Source organism: Scatophagus argus, chromosome 24, assembly GCF_020382885.2.
Source record: "Scatophagus argus isolate fScaArg1 chromosome 24, fScaArg1.pri, whole genome shotgun sequence".
Lineage (NCBI taxonomy): Eukaryota > Metazoa > Chordata > Actinopteri > Scatophagidae > Scatophagus > Scatophagus argus.
The window spans coordinates 3,703,931-3,721,687 of NC_058516.1; the positions used below are offsets into that span (position 1 = coordinate 3,703,931).

At 42.9% G+C, this 17,757-nt stretch overlaps 3 protein-coding genes across 7 annotated transcripts in view; 2 read left to right on the forward strand and 1 right to left on the reverse strand.

Moving 5' to 3' along the window:
• LOC124055634 (nck-associated protein 5-like) overlaps positions 1-17,757 on the forward strand; it is a 139,607-nt gene that overhangs the window by 260 nt on the left and 121,590 nt on the right. For 3 of the 4 annotated variants that reach the window (XM_046382601.1, XM_046382602.1, XM_046382607.1), the window contains exon 1: positions 16,184-16,377. The gene's annotated coding sequence lies outside the window, so the exon portion shown is untranslated. Of the gene's footprint in view, positions 1-16,183; positions 16,378-17,757 lie in introns of those variants that run through there. The other variant, XM_046382599.1, reaches the window with a different exon arrangement.
• LOC124055635 (oxysterol-binding protein-related protein 11-like) lies at positions 136-9,467 on the reverse strand. 2 transcript variants are annotated; one of them, XM_046382608.1, is made up of 13 exons: positions 9,055-9,467; positions 8,634-8,702; positions 8,245-8,420; positions 7,783-7,862; positions 6,922-7,110; positions 6,240-6,438; positions 5,223-5,368; positions 4,886-5,026; positions 3,945-4,404; positions 3,601-3,787; positions 3,265-3,447; positions 2,941-3,094; positions 136-2,739 (listed from the first exon to the last, which is right to left on the reverse strand). In XM_046382608.1, the coding sequence occupies exons 1-13, from the start codon at positions 9,168-9,170 to the stop codon at positions 2,683-2,685; spliced, it is 2,157 nt and encodes a 718-aa protein (XP_046238564.1). In that variant the 5' UTR covers positions 9,171-9,467; the 3' UTR covers positions 136-2,682. The 2 variants fall into 2 exon arrangements, with proteins under 2 accessions (XP_046238564.1, XP_046238565.1); XM_046382609.1 differs by lacking the exon at positions 6,922-7,110.
• Positions 10,125-16,060, forward strand: LOC124055636 (glycerol-3-phosphate dehydrogenase [NAD(+)], cytoplasmic-like). Its single transcript, XM_046382611.1, has 8 exons — positions 10,125-10,460; positions 11,021-11,198; positions 11,906-12,046; positions 12,272-12,410; positions 12,610-12,722; positions 12,801-13,034; positions 13,376-13,482; positions 15,504-16,060. Exons 1-8 carry the CDS (start codon positions 10,198-10,200, stop codon positions 15,598-15,600), a joined length of 1,272 nt encoding a protein of 423 aa, XP_046238567.1. The 5' UTR covers positions 10,125-10,197; the 3' UTR covers positions 15,601-16,060.

Genomic DNA, 17,757 nt, shown 5'->3' on the forward strand with positions numbered 1-17,757 from the left:
TCACCTCAACTCTCACTTTTTTGCTAAAGTAAGCATGTAAATGGAATGGCCCCACACATCTCGTTCAGTGTAGTCCAAGTTTCCGGAAGCCTTGAGATGCCAAATTGATTTGAAAAGACAAGTCCTAACACAGTATACAACTGATATGCAATTTATTTGATTATTGTCACACGTTCATTTTTCTACAACATCAGGCTTCCCTCAATTTCAGTGCATTTCATATGTGAGCAAGACAGCCGATAGAATTCAACCCCCCCAAAAAAACAAAAAACAAAAAAAAAACAAAACAGAAACAATCAAGAACAAGGGTAAAAGTGCTCAACAGTCAACTCTTTGACATTAAGCACTGATTCTTAAAAACAAAGCACACACAAATTTTACATACGCCATTGCATCGGTCAGGTGAATAACTAATGAAAACGCTGTGCTCCGTAGCTGGAAGACACGCACAGAAATAGTTCGCATAAGGCACCAGGACGTGGAGGGAGTAGCTTATCAATGGCAGGGTGGATTTCCTCTGTCTGCAGGGAACACAAACTATCCTGCCTGATACTAAAAATGAGAGCAATGAAAGCACAACATTGGGGATAAACACACTTTCAAAGAAAATAATATTTATCTTCAATTACAAAACAAGCAAATCTGGTTAAAAGCTTTTACGACAAACATTTAGACACAGAGGGAGGATGCTTCCTGCAGTCAGTGTGAACAGGGAGACTTTGCAATCATGCATGTAGGAACTTTAACATCCACTGCAAAACCACAGAGCTTTTAAAAAGGAATGAATGAATGGTGGGGCAGCAGTCTTCAGACGCAATCACACGACTCATTCGAATGTAACAATTTGATCATTTCAAATTTGGTTATTAGTCTGATAGTTTACAGCATGCCATTCAAGCAGTGTGGATTAGTCAGTGCAACAATATCAATGCAGCAGCAAACCAAAAATAGATAAGAATTTAGAAATAAATTCAGTATGCACAACTGCAGAGGTGAGCCCTCTTTAACCCTTGTGTGGTGTTCATATTTTTGTTATTCAGTCTGTGTGTTAGTAGGTCGACAATAAAAACAATTTTATATTAAAATACTCAACAGATGTTTACTTCATTCCAATTACAGTCAATATACACTACAATAATCAAGATATTAGTGGAAATAAATTCAACAAATTTACAAATGAAGCAAGTTTTTTCATAACTATGGATTTTTATTTATTTGAAGTTCATTAGAAATTTAACCCATTCAGGTCAGCTTCCATGGCACCCTAAAGGGCATCAGCTGCTCATCAATGGTGACATTAGGATCAGGGTTGCCTCCACTTTGCAGCTGGGATAGAGTATGAGCAAATCAAGACAGAGGGTAAAATGTGCAGGAATGTGAGAGCAGGCAGGTGTCAGTGCTTGAATTTTCCAACAATGCTGCAAACTTGTGTTGTTTCATAAAAAATGAAAACGGGTCCCACAGCCCCGAACAACATACAAGGGTTAAACAAGTCAGCATTATTGGGAATTATGCTTATTGACTTTCTTGCCATGGCTTAGATAAGAAGATCAATAAAACTGTCATATGTCCCTGCTGCAGCCAGTCAGCAGTTTTCAGTAATGACGGAAGCTAACGAAGACACATAATCCCCCATGAAACCAATTTAGATTTTATATGGATTAAATAACTCAGACAAATTAGTGCACTTCAGATGCAGTTTCCTACAAAGTCTTAAAAAGGAAAAGTATTCATCTGTAAAAAGTGCATATGATGATTAGCTACTCTTGGGTAAATGTACTCGATGACAGTGGAAATGGCTTGTCTATATGGTTAAATGTTTTTGTATTTTAAAAAGCCCAGAAAACCAAAAAGACCAAAAAAACAATTTTCATGTCGTTTTTCTTCTCAAGGGTTTAAAGTAGACACAACATAATTCGCCACATTCCTTCGTGCACCAGTCAGGGTCGAGCAACATTTAAGCAACAATCTGATGAGAGTTTTTTGATTGTAGTCAATAAAATCTGATGAAAACCATCGATGAGTTTTTCACTTTTAAAATCTAGCACCTAAAATGTTTTCTCTTAGTTTTATTTCCACATAAAATGTTTGCTTTTTGAGGCGCTTTAACATAGATGATCATGTACAGCAAATTTACATTCCAGTAAACTAAACCTAACTTATCACAGTTTCACAGCTTTACATTTACCAGGCAGTATTCCAATTATGTAGGTTTTTATGTTGGATATCTTATGTTGAACAAGTGTGATACCAAAGCTATAAAAAAAGAAGAGTAGAAGAACCATATCTGTGTTGATCAGCAGAACTCAGACTTGGAGAATCATTCATCAGACTATCTTAAGGCTGTGTAGAGTACCATTAGCTATACAAGTTTTCATTGACAGTGGATTGAAAAAAAAAAACAAAAAAAAAAAAAGAAGCAAAATACAAAAACGGATCAGCAGTACAAAAACATGTACTCATAGGCTTTGTGAACTTCATGAGTGAGATCTGAGAACACCTTCAGTCACGCCGTCTCCCGTGTTGCATTCACCTGAATGTCAGTGCAGGTCATGCTCTCATTTCATAGCCGTCAACCACACGCGTGTGCTCGCACAGACACATACACTCACTCATGCACACACACACACACACACATTCCCAAATCTACAATATCAACAACAGAAGTATGGACTGAAGATACTAGGATTTGAATGCAGGGTTTTTCCAAAGTGGTTTGTGATAGACCCAGCCTTCACCCTGGAGGACAAAAAGACGAGTGCCAAAATATTATTTATGTAATTTTCTGTCGGTCAAATTTATTACATACAGTAGAATCAGGCATCCCATCAAGGTGTTATGTTGTACAAAACCAAAAACACACCAAAAAAAACAACAACAAAAAAACAGAAGGACTGAGGAGCAGCAAAGTCATTATTCCACTGTGGTCGACAAGCTTACCTCTCTGTCAAAGTATCTGGTCCTCCAAGCGGTTTCAGTCTCAACGCGGTGCCTCTCCTCTGTCCTCTGCCTCTCCTCGAGAAGCCTCTTGTGCTCTGTGGCTTTTTCGATATCCTTCTGCCGTAAAGACTCTGTCACATGCTGCCACAGACGCCTGAAAGGAGGAAAATACTTCAGCAACTTCTCACAAAACCTTGGAGCGAGACAACATGGAGGCATTCAACCGATTCTTGTTCTTGCAGGGCACAAAGTCCACCATTTGTAGTGTGGCCCTAAACAAAGAACTCAAAATGCAATTTAAGCAAAACATGCCACTACTCTGACCTGGACTCGGTCGGTCCCTGCTTCTCAATCGGCCGAACGCACTTCTTCTTGACAGGCAGCTTGGTGACATCGACCACCTTCGTCTCCCCGCTAGTGTAGCTAAACTCCAAGATGCCATTCCACTCGCCCTGTACGCGGCACACCACCGCATTGGTGGCATTGTGCTTCACTTCCGCTGTCACTCTGTGTGTAGGCAGGAGAATGACATAAATTCAAGGACACCACTTAATATTGTTTTCCCCCACCTACGTGTTCATGTGTTCATTCACTGGATTCTGTTTTATTCCCAAATTTCTGGTGAACACCTTCATCACCTACAATCCTAAATTAACTCACTTGTGTAATTTGCCACCATAAAATGGTTTCGTCTGGAAAGTGATGATGGCCGAGTAGCCCGACTTGGTGCAGCTGATGTTGACTTTGCCACCCAGCTCCACCCAGGGGACGGTGAGGATGGAGCGTGCATATGCACAAGGCAGCGTGAAAGTGTACTCTTCATCATGTTCTAGCAAATACAGGCACCCTGGAAAGAGCAAAAGATGATAAGATGACCATCAGTCGCAGGTTGCTCATTTTTAATTACTTCTTTACGTGACCGCTCTGTTGGATTTTCTGCTATGCAGCATTCAGATATAAGTCAGGTTACTTTTCAGTGAAGCAGAAAAATGATGCTGGCTTACCTTCCCCGATCATGGATACTCCGATGGACATACCCATGAACTTGCTCTTGGTCCACACATGTGTGTTCACACACATTCGCCTCTCCTGGCATTCAGCATAGAAACCAGACACAGGGGGATGGTGTGACACCTGCTCCGCCACAAAGCGCACTTGGTAGGAGTCCTGGGAGGCGGCCGAGTCAGGGCTTCCTTGTGAGGGCTCTTTGGAAGCCTCTGGTCTTCTGGGTACCTTCCAGGAGCAGTGGAAGGTCTCACCGATGATGGGGTTGTAGGGCTTCTTTGCGATGGCACCCTTGCGGCCCTCATGGAATGAGGTGAGGTAGTACTCCACAAACCGCACCATGCGGTCCTCCGGGCTGCTGCCATTGGTGATGGCCACAAAGAGGTCCGGGTGTGACATGAAGTCAGCATACATCTCCAGCAGAGAGCGCTTCTCTAAGATGAAGGTGGGGAGGACCACCTGTGAGGAGAGTCCAAATAAATGTGGTTATTATTTTTTGGTGGATTGTCACAGTATTTACCATCAATGAATGGCTCAAGTGACGATGTGACGTGACCCCGGGGTCACAGTGTCTACTCGATCTTCATCTGAGGTGAGCCAGTGGATCCACCAGATAACTGCGATAAATCAAGAAACCCAAGAGGAGGATATCCAAATACTTGAACAAACTGACACTGGAAGATAGAATGTCCAGCCAGGACTCAACTGTTGGTGTTTTAAGTGTGTGTCCAGGGAGAGTAATTAGAAAGCAAGAAGTGCTGATCTCAGCCTGTGCGAACACTGAAAAACAGAACTCACAATGACTCCTGAACATTCAGACAAGTGGTCGATTAACTAGTTTACCCCTCCTGAAGAAAAAAGAAAAAAAAGAAGAAAGGAGTATAGAGCTGGTGAGGGGGGAGTGTTGTTGCTGCTTGGCGGTACATGGAACTCGACCTACCCGCGTGAGGTCCATGCCCAGCTTCAGCTGGGACAGCAGGTGTAGGATGACGCTGCGCTCCTCCTCCACAACACCCAGGTCCTCTTCTTTGTCTGTGAAACAGTCCTCCACCTCATCCTCTGCATCAATGTCCTCCTGTTCCTGAGAGAGAGAGAGCAGGGAGGGATGCAATAAGGTTGAATGTAACTGATGGCTGTTATGCTGTGGGAGACTACATAACTGCTCTACCAAGTTTTTGAAAAGCAAAATATCAGTTTAATAGTTTATGGCATGAAGGAGAAAAAAGGCAAATCAACTTGCTCCCGAAAGAGAGTGGTTGCCATTCCCTTGGTCTTACCCCAGAGAAGCTGCAGGACTCTGGGCTACTGAGCTCCAGGCGGCTCCCCTCCAGCGGGCCTTCCCCTGTCGTAAAGCTGCCCAGGGAGCTGCTGCCGTTCTTCAGGATGTCAGGCAGCTTGGGCTCCAGCCACTCGATGGTGGGTCCTGCCATGTACGGGGAGCACACAGTGGCAGGTTCAGAGGTACTCACAGTGCTGACCCCCCCTCCCAAGCGCCCCCGACACTCACAGCTGGACACCTGTAGCTCTACACTCAGCCTACGTTTGATGACCGCCTGGCTGCTGACTGGACAGATGGCTATTTCTTCGTCAGCTGCCCTAGACCAAAAGAGTGTAACCCAACCCCTCTGACGAGCCGAGTATCAGGATACTTTGGCCCCGCCGACAGGAAACATCCCCATCCTCTGATTGGTTAAACCCTCTCAGTATGTATGGCCTGGGCATTTTTTAATGCATGTTTAAAGGTGGGCAGATCTCATTCAAATTCACCTTGTGTATTGTCGGACAGCTTAATCTGATTGGCTGCTGCGATTGGTCTGACCTCATGAAATATGCATTAAGTAATGAGATGCTATGAAAATGTGGGACATTAGTCCCACATTTTCCCATTTCAAATCATCCTAAAAGAGAAGGGGTCAAGATGTCAGGAAGTTAGACATTTCTATTTAAAACTGTACTGGATGTTTTTCAACAAGAAGCTGATTTAGAGGTGCATTCTGTCCTCAAAGTGTTGCTGATGGATATTTTAACCTTCTGAGATCTCATTACCTTCGAGACAGGTGGTAAGAATAGGTACAGTTCCCTATCAATAATGCAAAATAATTCCACTGTCAGGCCAACTCAAGCTGTTACACAGGGTGCAGGCCTGATTTGTTGGACTCCAAAAAGCTACGCAAACGTCTTCTTTTCTCCTTGACAGCAATGTTAGCATAGCCTACCAGTATACAGATGAACCAAGACAAAGCATGAACAATCGCCACATTCATGCCACACCGTATACACCCTCCTCCACTGACCTCCCAGGGAGCCTCTCTGCCTGGCCACCTGCTGCAGGTGCAGGATGTGCAGACACTCGTTGAGGCAGTTCATTGTGGCCATGGAAGTGGCTTTGAGCATCAGCAGATCCTGGTCTAAAGGGGAAAGGCCCGGGGCTGCAGGCAGGCCCTCAATGCTCTGGATCAGGTCTCTGTGCTGGCCCTGTGCCTGACTCATCATCTGGAAGGAGAATCACGAGGTCAGTTTTGGTATCAAATTGTAAGCAAAGACAGAGTTTTTATTCATTGCTCAGCTCAAACATTGAAAATCCCTATAAGTAACTGCCATGTCGTGACGATCCACAGACAGCAAGTTGCATGATTGATCCCAACTGGGTCCTATGCTGCTGTAGTCCACTGACTTTAAAGGAAACTCCACAACACCCTCTTGTGGACAATCTATATCACACAAATGGGCCAACATGAAGATGTGTGTTCATGACTCCACACACCTATTTCAACAAAAGCCCTCCTGTAAACTAAGTCTAGAATATTTAACTTTTACTACTGAATATTTTGTAGGGACATAATGTTGCTTGTAATATGTATCATTTTTAGTTTATTAGCCTGTATCATCCTGTGAACAGATTCAGAAAAAAAAACAAACTAAATGTTCCACATTTGGAAGTTAACCTAACAGACTAGTGTCTCTGGCTTACTGTACCTCTCTGGCATCCAGCAAGTGGTCTGGCAGCAGGGACCTCTTGCTGGAGTAGAGTGACGAGCCCTTGTGGACCTGCGACCAGCCAAATAAGGAGGTGGGGTTTTGGCTGGGCCGGCGCAGAGACATGGGGGAGCTGCCACTGCCTTGAGACACCATAGAGTAGCTCCGGGACTTGGGTGGGGGATTACTCTGTGAGATGCAAAATGTTAGCTGTTGTTGGAATATAACTCATTATGTTTATATCCATGGACACTTTCTGAGAGAAATATCTTGAGACAAATGTTAAACACTCCTCACAGGCATTTTTTTATGGACTGTCAATTCAGTCAGTTACACTACATGCATCCGCAATAAATTCAGTGCTGTCATTTTGGAACAAAATGCGCACCTTTTAAATATAACTCCCGTTTCCTGAAAAGAGAACCTCTGGGAAATCTGTGTTTTAGCTCTCATGAAACTCAAGACCACTCAAACAGAATGTGGCTAGCATATTAGTCTGTGGGTCAATATCCAGATCAATACCTGTGATTACAGTGCTTACACACAGGGCAAAACCTGATACGTTTGTACATAAACATTAATATTTCACAGCTTGCACATATTTGCACTCACACTGGCTCTGTTTTATACTCCTTAGGCATATGAGGAAGGAAAACAGGAAGCAGAAGACTGTCAAGATCTCATCCGCCCTCAGGCAGAGTCACATTTTTATGTTTGATTTCAAAGGAGGCTCATCACACATACAGTGCAGTGCCGTAGACCTTTAAGGGTCACCTTTGCATTTTGCAGGAACAATGCAAACATCACTGTGTACCTCCATTAATATGTGCTGATATACATGCCAAGCACACACCACCTTACCTTCCCCATGGCCTCTGTGTGGTGCTGTGTGCAGATTTGCAGCCTGCTCACCCAGTGCTGCCTCTCTTTGGCATCGGTGGCTGAGAGACACATGCACAACAGAAAAGCTAGTGAGCAAAACCTTGTTACCATTACTCTAGGATAACCTTACTCAGCATCAATTCCTGCATGTTTCTGCAACATCAACCTGCAGTTAATGGAAAACATCCAGATCAATATTGTATGAACCTGATGGATGATGATGACAGTAAGCCCAGAGATAAAAACAAAGCTGAGAAGCAATGATAAGGTGAAAAGCTGTGTTCCTGCAAGTGAAAGCTCAGACAGGAGCACACAAACAACAAGCTAATATGATGCACTGTGGGCCAAGGGGTGACCAGCAGAAACTAGGCTACTTTACAGTAGTTACACAGCTGTTATACATAAATGTCAAGAAGTAAATGTCTGTATTCACATACACACCCCTGAGCTTGTACTGCTCTCCACTGATTGCGTTGACAGTGAAGGTGTGCGAGTCCTCGTCGCTGGGGGAGATGACGGCCCCTGCCAGGGGAAGCATGCCGCGGGGCTTCTGGGGCCGTGACTGCTCATTGACAAAGTACTCCAGCAAGCCCGCCTCATTGTTTAAGACAAAGAACCTGAAAACAACAGCCACCATGTGTCCATCTGTGTCCATCTCCACAACAAACCACCACAGCATTACTTGGATTGGATTAGACTGGATTACAATTATGAATTTGTCTGATGGGAGCTGGTGGATCCTGTCAAGAGTTCTTTGTTCTTACCCTCGATTGGGAAACCATACGTTTTAAGTTGGCATTATATTTCATAAAAACGCTACAAAAACTTACCTATATTGCCACCCTGTCACAAGGTTGGTGTATTTCATCAAGTATCCATCGATATTCTCCATGTGGTCACTGGCAGGAGGTTATCAAGCAAAAGGCAATGAAACAATGAAAAACTCGTTAAAATACCTGGACTGGCAGCACACCCATAATCACACAGGAACGTGGACAAATCAGTCATTGATCTTTACACTGACACATCTGCCAAAGGGACAATGGGATCTAATCGTTAGCCGTCTGATAACAAGGAGGGTAATATGATCATAAACTTAAGAGAAAACTGGTCACTCATTAAAAGTGAACGGGGTGAATTTATCACAAACATGCTGCTGGTGCCTCACTGACTAGGTAAACAAAATAAGGTTACGTCTTAAATCAAATTAGCTTAAATATATGAGCGTTAGCGGGATAAAAGATCAATCACCTATACTGCCAGCTTTTGGCACTTGCTCTCCCCGAGCTTGGGGTCCTGTTCTGGGGAAATACATCCAGCTTGCCTTCGTTTTCCGTGATTCGTATGGCCGTGGTTTCCCCTTGCATAGTGACTGGCAACGACGCCTGCTTTAGACGCTAACTCAGCTTGCTGGCGTTAAGCTAACCTGTCAAGCTAGCAAAGTCACCACAGATTTAAGTGGACAAGTCTCTCTTATAACACAAAGTGAAACTGTCGGTTCATCGCAAATCGGAATACACCACACACCCAATAGACGCCAGGCTGTTAACTGGCTAAATTAGATAAAGGACGACAGAACATTGTCTATTCTGCTGATACAGGGAGTAGCCTCATAGCTTGTGGCTGCTTGCTAGGTCGCCTGATATTTACTGCTTTGGCAGGAAAACAGCCACGTGACTATCTCACGAGTACAGACTTCCGTGTACAGATTCCTAATAAAAATTAAAACAGGTTAATAATAGGCAGATAAATCCACCAAATATTTTCTGTCCTCTTTCAATTGAAAAAAGACAGATCCACAGAGGGGAAAAAGGCTAAATGATGAACCAATTGGAAGTTGAGTTGAGTTTTTAAAATTTATTCATTTTTAAAATTGTATTATCGGTTACCGTAGTTGATATATAACCTTATAGCTAATAATAATATAATAATATTTAAGATCATTTTTTTGTTTTTCATTACTCATTATAAATTCACATATTTAAACACTGGGCTATGATATTTTAACTGCTAATATCACTCATTTTATATGTAATAATTAATCACACTGATTGGATTCCAGAAAATAAGGCAGTTTTTAACATTTTTTTGCGATTTTTCATTTAGGTATTTATTTATTTATTTGCTTTTTTGTTTTGTTTTTGCCCAGGAGCGGAAACATTACTGTTTTTCAACACCAACATTATTTTGAAAAACAACACGACCGGAAATGCTGTTTAATATGTTGTTGTGTACGAGGAAGCGTACTGGGAGGCTTCATACATTTTTTGGCGTTGTATAAATGCGGGATAAAACGTCAACACCACGTACATAAGAGTTGCCACTCTGTTTTGTACACACATTGTATCCACTAAGCTTTATAAAGTAACACAGTGACGAACTGTGAAAGTGAACATGTTAAAAGCCAGTGTTACAAATGCGCTGAAACGGCTTGTAACACGCTATTATGACTGTTCCATTTTAGTAAAGGCGAGAGGTGTAGCCGTGGCGAGCGATGGGAGGAGTGAATCCGTGGTAGAAATTTATAAGGCGTATGAGGAAGTTACAATAGAAAGCAGGAAAAGAGAGCCACATTGTCTTCATTTCAGCCGAACAACAGGTCCGACGACTGTCAAAATGCCTGGAAAGAAAGTCTGCATCGTCGGATCTGGAAACTGGTAAGTTTCCATTAGTCGTTTAGAAGCATCTTTCAGACCAGATAACGTGTTTTTAGTTTACAAGGCAGTTGCAAACGCTGCACCGCACAAGAATGCTGCAATTTATCAGATGTCGACAAAATAAGTAAGTTAGTCGTTGCAATCGCTTTTGGCTATGATTTCTGACAATTAAAGTACTACTAAAGCGTGCAGCTGTTGTTAATCTCGCTCTCCTCCTTCCTGATTCCATCCCACATGTTGTACCAATCTGACTACAACCTACATGAACAGGCTCGTCTTACACTAGGCCTACTTGGTTTTCATTGTGCATCGAAGCCTTACTAATACTGACCTTTATTGAAGTATTACCAACATTGCATTGCAGTTTTATTCTCTATTCGTTGTTGTAAGCCGATTGCCCCTTTTGCTCGTCAAATTTAAATCCCATTCACCCAATTTTAAGGTTTTAAAGTATTATAGTGACTCTGTCTCATTCATTAGAGTCTGGATCTCACAGTGTTGGGGGTTTTAGTTTGGATGAGATACAGTGACTGTCTGCTCATGTCCTTCACTCCTTCCAGGGGCTCCTCCATTGCCAAAATTATTGGGCACAATGTCAAAGCATCCAACCGGTTCGACCCAATGGTGAACATGTGGGTTTACGAAGAAATGATTGATGGAAAGAAGCTAACGGACATCATTAACACCGAGCATGAAAATGTCAAATATCTACCTGGTCACAAGCTGCCCAAGAATGTGGTAAGTGCTCCAGTTTAGGGGACTTTGAATAAGTGGCATTAAAGCCTTGTGTCAGAAGGTGATGCAGTTCAGTGCGATCTCAAACATGCTTTGTGTGCACAGTGAGACATTGCACAGATAAGATAGATTAACTTTGACCCGTTATGTGTCATCAGGATTATCCAAGTTAAGCAAGAGTCTGTTCACCTCAACTACAAAACTATCAAGAAAGAAACCATTCAATGGCAGGAAACAGCAGGTGTCACAGCAGCGACAGAAAAGAGATTTTATTCCTCACATCAATTGCACTGTGCAGCATTTACTCCTCCACACAAGAGAAATATTGTTTCAGAACAATCATTCATGATTTGTTTAGAATATACTTCACATTTCACTCATTTTGCTATTCAGGGGTGCATTAGTTTATATATTTGTGTTTTATTTTCCAATGGGCAGCTCATTTCTAAATTCATTCAGTTATTTTGTATAATCTTTTTTTTTAAGTTGAGTCTGGCATTCTATTATTGATGCATTTATTTATTTATTTTTTGTTATTGTTCTGGACTTTATAGTTTTTTATAGTTACAGAGTAAAAATTATGTGCGACTCAAGACAGTACATCCCAAGGGGTTTATTCTGATGCATAGCGCATTTATGTAGAACAATTTCTCCTGAATGATGATCTGACTCTGCTTTTAGGGCTAACTTTGTTGCTGATGCCTCTCTAGGTTGCTGTTCCAGACATCACAGAGGCCGTCAAAGGGGCAAAGGTCCTTGTCTTTGTAATCCCTCACCAGTTCATCAGCAAGATCTGTGATCAGATAAAACCTCACATCATGGAGGGAACCATCGGCATATCACTCATCAAAGTAAGATCCTGTCGTTGTTCTTCATGTCTGATTTCCTCACTGCAAAAAGGGGAAATGGGGACATTTTCAGGCACATGACCTGGCTTCATATGTTTCTGTAGTCACGACAGTCACTACAGTGAAGCATAATTTATCCACAGGCCTGTCCAGGCCGAAGGTTACAGCACTGAATGTGGAACATAAACTTAGAAACTGTCTCCTGTTGTTATTGGTATTGTGATCAAGGGTGTCGATGAGGGGCCAGATGGACTGAAGCTCATTTCAGACATCATCCGAGAAAAACTGGAGATTGATGTCAGCGTCCTAATGGGGGCCAACATTGCAAGCGAGGTGGCAGATGAGAAGTTCTGTGAAACTACCATAGGTTAGACGCTATTTTTCTTTTATATCAGCTACACAAAATTTTTTTGTGACTTTGCTTGCATGCAGGGAGTTGTTTAAGTTTGAAAAGAGGACGTGCTGTGGTGGCCATACAATGACAAAAACACAGTTATTTCTTTGTTTTATAAATGTTTTGTGATTTTCTGTTTGTTTTTTCCTCTCATAAACTGTATTCAATACAGGGGCAAAAAATGAAGCAAACGGTGTTATCTTCAAGGAGCTGCTTCAAACTGCCAACTTCCGTATCACCGTCGTACAGGAGAGCGACACAGTGGAACTGTGTGGAGCTCTGAAGGTAAAAACAGCCACGTAACGTGATCAAGTAATTGTTACTCATTGATCCAATAACCAAAAGCGATATGTTCCACGTCAGAATATAGTGGCAGTTGGTGCTGGGTTCTGTGATGGCCTCGGCTTTGGCGACAACACCAAGGCGGCGGTGATCAGGCTGGGTCTGATGGAAATGGTCGCCTTTGCCAAGTTGTTCTGCAAAGGCCAGGTGACCTCCACTACTTTCCTGGAAAGCTGTGGTGTGGCCGACCTCATCACAACCTGCTATGGAGGACGAAACCGTAAAGTGGCAGAGGCCTTTGTAAAAACATCCAAGGTGAGTCGGGTCACGGGACTCAGGGTTAGCTCTACCCACCTCTATTTTTTCACTATTTCAGAACCTTGAATAATTAAGATAGCTTGTCAGTTGCAGTATTTTTTTACACCATGATCTCCTGATTTCAGGATACTTAAAATTGCTGCAAAATGAACTTGGTTACATCAGCTACCTGTTAAGCTAAATATTGCAGAGGTGATACATTAAAAGTTTGATATGTTGCACAGTATGAGTTCTGTATATTTTACTGACCAAACTACAGATACAGAAACATCTGGTGAATCCTAAGTGAATGATTTGAGGTTCAACAACATTAAAACAGATTATTTTTTTCCTTCCAGTCTATCGCTGAGCTGGAGGAGGAAATGCTTAACGGCCAGAAGCTGCAGGGCCCACAAACCTCAGCTGAGGTCTACAAGCTCCTACAAAAGAGGGACATGGTCAGCAAGTGAGTCCACTTGTTTCCTTATTTATTTAAGGATTGTTGAATGCTTTCAGTTTGCATTTTTGACAACTGAATGTTGTTATTGACCCATGGCCCCAACAAAATCCCATGATTCAGTTCAACCAATTCACACACAGCCAGAATTCTGAAATACACTGCTCAAAAAAATAAAGGGAACACTTAAACAACACAGTGTAACTCCAAGTCAATCACACTTCTGTGAAATCAAACTTTCCACTTAGGAAGCAACACTGACTGACAATCAATTTCACATGATGTTGTGCAAATGGAATAGACAAAAGGTGGAAATTATAGGCAATTAGCAAGACACCCCCAATAAAGGAGTGGTTCTGCAGGTGGTGACCACAGACCACTTCTCAGTTTCTATGCTTTCTGGCTGATGTTTTGGTCACTCTAGTGGTAGCCTGAGACGGAGTCTACAACGCACATAAGTGGCTCAGGTAGTGCAGCTCATCCAGGATGACACATCAATGCGAGCTGTGGCAAGGTTTGCTGTGTCTGTGAGCGTAGTGTCCAGAGCATGGAGGCGCTACCAGGAGATGGGTCAGTCCATCAGGAGACGTGGAGGAGGCTATAGGAGGGCAACAACCCAGCAGCAGGACCGCTACCTCCGTGTTTGTGCAAGGAGGAACAGCAGGAGCACTGCCAGAGCCCTGCAAAATGACCTCCAGCAGGCCACAAAGGTGCATGTGTCTGCTCAAACGGTCAGAAACAGACTCCATGAGGGTGGTATGAGGGCCCGACGTCCACAGGTGGGGGTTGTGCTTACAGCCCAACACAGTGCAGGACGTTTGGCATTTGCCAGAGAACACCAAGATTGGCAAATTCACCACTGATGCCCTGTGCTCTTCACACATGAAAGCAGGTTCACACTGAGCACATGTGACAGACGTGACAGAGTCGCCGTGGAGAACGTTCTGCTGCCTGCAACATCCTCCAGCATGACCGGTTTGGCAGTGGGTCAGTAACGGTGTGGGGTTGCATTTCTTTGGGGGGCCGCACAGCCCTCCATGTGCTCGCCAGAGGTAGCCTGACTGCCTTTAGGTACCGAGATGAGATCCTCAGACCCCTTGTGAGACCATATGCTGGTGCGGTTGGCCCTGGGTTCCTCCTAATGCAAGACAATGCTAGATGTGGCTAGAATGTGTCAGCAGTTCCTGCAAGACGAAGGCATTGATGCTATGAACTGGCCCGCCCGTACCTCAGATCTGAATCCAATTGAGCACATCTGGACATCATGTCTCGCTCCATCCACCAACGCCACGTTGCACCACAGACTGTCCAGGAGTTGGTGGATGCTTTAGTCCAGGTCTGGGAGCAGATCCCTCAGGAGACCATCCGCCACCTCATCAGGAGCATGCCCAGGCGTTGTAGGGAGGTCATACAGGCACGTGGAGGCCACACACACACTACAGAGACTCATTTTGACTTGTTTTAAGGAAATTACATCAAAGTTGTGTTTTTCCACTTTAATTTTGAGTGTGACTCCAAATCCAGACCTCCATGGGTTAATAAATTTGATTTCCATTGATAATTTTTGTGTGATTTTGTTGTTAGCACATTCAACTATGTAAAGAACAAAGTATTTAATAAGAATATTTCATTCATTCAGATCTAGGATGTGTTATTTTAGTGTTCCCTTTATATTTTTGAGCAGTGTGATCTGTCATAATGTTTGAAGGTCTTTGGGGTATTTGACTGACCCCTGGAGACTTAACCTATCTTCAAATAACCGGAACATTTCACTACAAATTGTGTAGGCGCTTGGCCGCTTAATCAGATACAGCTGTGCATTCTATTGCAATGCACTTCAACAGCTCTGCCATAAATTGTACATTTACAAAGTTTCTAATGTTCACTTATTGTTGACATTATCAGCAATGTAATTGCACAAACATAAAACAATCAAGATTCAGAGAGGAGTGAAAACACTGTGTGTGGGCCAGAGTGTGCTTCGTCAAAGAGTTGATTTGACATGTGAAAACCTTTGTTGTCTTCCATAGGTTCCCCTTGTTTTCTGCAGTCTACCAAATCTGCTTTGAGGGCAAGGAGGTGAAGGAATTCATCACCTGTCTGCAGAACCACCCAGAGCACATGTGAGGGGACCAAACATGTCCACTGCTGCTCCTCCAGCAGCGATTTACTACCACTAGAGGGTGAAAGAGACTCATCAGACAGAAACGCACAAGCAACGCAGAGCACTTTTACCCAAGATTATGTGTACCATTTCATCGTGGATATTTGTCTTAACTTTGCTTATTTTTCTTTTTTTGTGAAATGTTCTGTAATATTCATTTGGCTCTTGTGCAGGGAAGTTAAAAACATCAATTAAATTATACTCAGTACGCTTCAAGCTTTGATTTTCACCAGCAGCAGGTATTAAAATATCGAGCTCCTTTTCTCTTTCCTTTCTTATTTTAAAAAGATTTTGTATGGAGATATATAAATGTAACACTGATTTTGACTGACTATGTACAATTCATTTGCAAAATTAAAACAAAGCATAGTCTTTTTTTATCTTCATGTGAATTTTTTTTCAATAAAATCAGTTAATAAGAAACTGTCTTTTCATGTCTGAAGGACCCAAATCAGTCCAGCAAGCTGTGGCACTTTGTCGTTTGGTCAATTTAAATGTTTTTGTCACAGTGTTGGATGAAGATGGTGCACACAACATGGGACTCATGTCTGACCACCTCACTGAAATGGGAACTTGTTCCTCAGAGCTGATGTTCACTGCAGCTCTGTGATTGCATTGTGTGTTTGATCCCACAGTTGGGGCTGAAAGTGATTCCCACGAGGGCCACAGCAACTCGGTATGAGAAGGTGGATGAAAGAACAAACAGCGTCCTTGTCCCTCCATACTCAAACATGTTTCAGGTAAGACTGGTGAAACCTTTGATAGTCTCCTGTTGTCTGTGTCTGTCAGTCTCCCATCAGTGTCTCTATCTAGTATGTCCATTTCTGTGAAGTCTCTGTCTTCTCATGGCCAAGATATGACACATTTCGCCTCTCTTCAAGTCTCAGTTTGTCCACTGGTGGGTAACTTTCCAAGCTGTAGGTCCCTGCAGGCCCACAGGCCTGCATGTCCATGGTACCAGGACATCAAAGGGACTCACTGGAAAGCTCAGGGGAGATGATGGAAGAGGCACCAGCTACAGGGGGACCCACAAGGGGCCCACGAGGAGCTTCCACACGTTCCCATGAGAGAGACTCTTGCAGGCTGGTGCCCTTTTCTCATCTCCTAACTCTTACTGTCATCGGTGGGGTTTTGAGTGAGTGCTGAGACCCTTGTGGTGGCCTGACACGAGCCTGGAGCTTCTCTGTTTCAAAGGGATGACCCACCTTCAGATGAGACCCAAGTATGAAAGAGGAGCTTAATCACCACGGCAACTTGTCCATTGGTACCCCCACACACACATTCATGCACTGTCCTCCACCAAGAGGCCCGTTGGACAGTGGAGGATAATAGAGTAACAGCATGGATGCAAACTAAAACAGGTCTATCCATTCTTAAAGGAGTAGTTCAACATTCTGCGTTAGTAAGAGTGAGATGAGAAGATCTTTATCTCTCAGTATAAAGAGTGGAAGCTGGCGTGTCTCTGTCCAAAATGAAAAATTACACCTTTCAACACCTCTAAAGCTGGCTAACACTTTGCTTCTGTTTTCTTTTGTTTTTTTGTTTATCTTGTATGGAAAGAGAAATGCCAAAACAACAATTTGTGGTTTTAGGGAGAGTTCTGTTTTGAATTTAAATTACAAAGTGAGTACTTTCTACAGAGGAGCGAGTCACCAAAAAGCTTCTGGCAATAAACTCTGCCAGACTAACTGGAATGCTGTTGGAAAGTGATGTTGTGAAATACTAAAAGGATTTTTTTCAATTTGGGGAGAAATATGAGCAAAATGACCCTCACTGTAATGAGGTGGAGGCAGATATCATAAAGCTGCTCCAAACCATATTTTAACAATAGATGAACTAATTGTACTTTAACACGGTCAAACTGCATTAACATGAATTTAATCCATTGCAGCCTTGTGTTTTCTGGATAATATCTACCCAAAAAACGTTGGGACACTCTTCAGCACGTTCCACTTTCAGTATGGATGCGATTTATGAGGTGTGATGAGACTGAGCCATTATTCACAGTCCACTTATCACACCTGTGTCTACCATAGATGTCTCAGTTGTGCAACCAAACTTCTCCCCTGAGCAATCAATTAATTTTTTTTTTTTTTTTTAAATAAGTGTGCCACCCTGAG

Excerpts from the sequence above, each read along its gene's own strand:
- LOC124055635 (XM_046382608.1), bottom strand. The coding sequence starts at position 9,170 with ATGCAAGGGGAAACCACGGCCATACGAATCACGGAAAACGAAGGCAAG. Across the intron at positions 8,421-8,633 it reads GTGACAGGGTGGCAATATAG|GTTCTTTGTCTTAAACAATG; the intron begins GTAAGTTTTTGT and ends TGTTGTTTTCAG. Across the intron at positions 7,863-8,244 it reads AGAGCAGTACAAGCTCAGGG|CCACCGATGCCAAAGAGAGG; the intron begins GTGTGTATGTGA and ends TGTGTCTCTCAG.
- LOC124055636 (XM_046382611.1), top strand. The coding sequence starts at position 10,198 with ATGTTAAAAGCCAGTGTTACAAATGCGCTGAAACGGCTTGTAACACGC. Across the intron at positions 12,047-12,271 it reads TCGGCATATCACTCATCAAA|GGTGTCGATGAGGGGCCAGA; the intron begins GTAAGATCCTGT and ends ATTGTGATCAAG. Across the intron at positions 12,723-12,800 it reads AACTGTGTGGAGCTCTGAAG|AATATAGTGGCAGTTGGTGC; the intron begins GTAAAAACAGCC and ends GTTCCACGTCAG.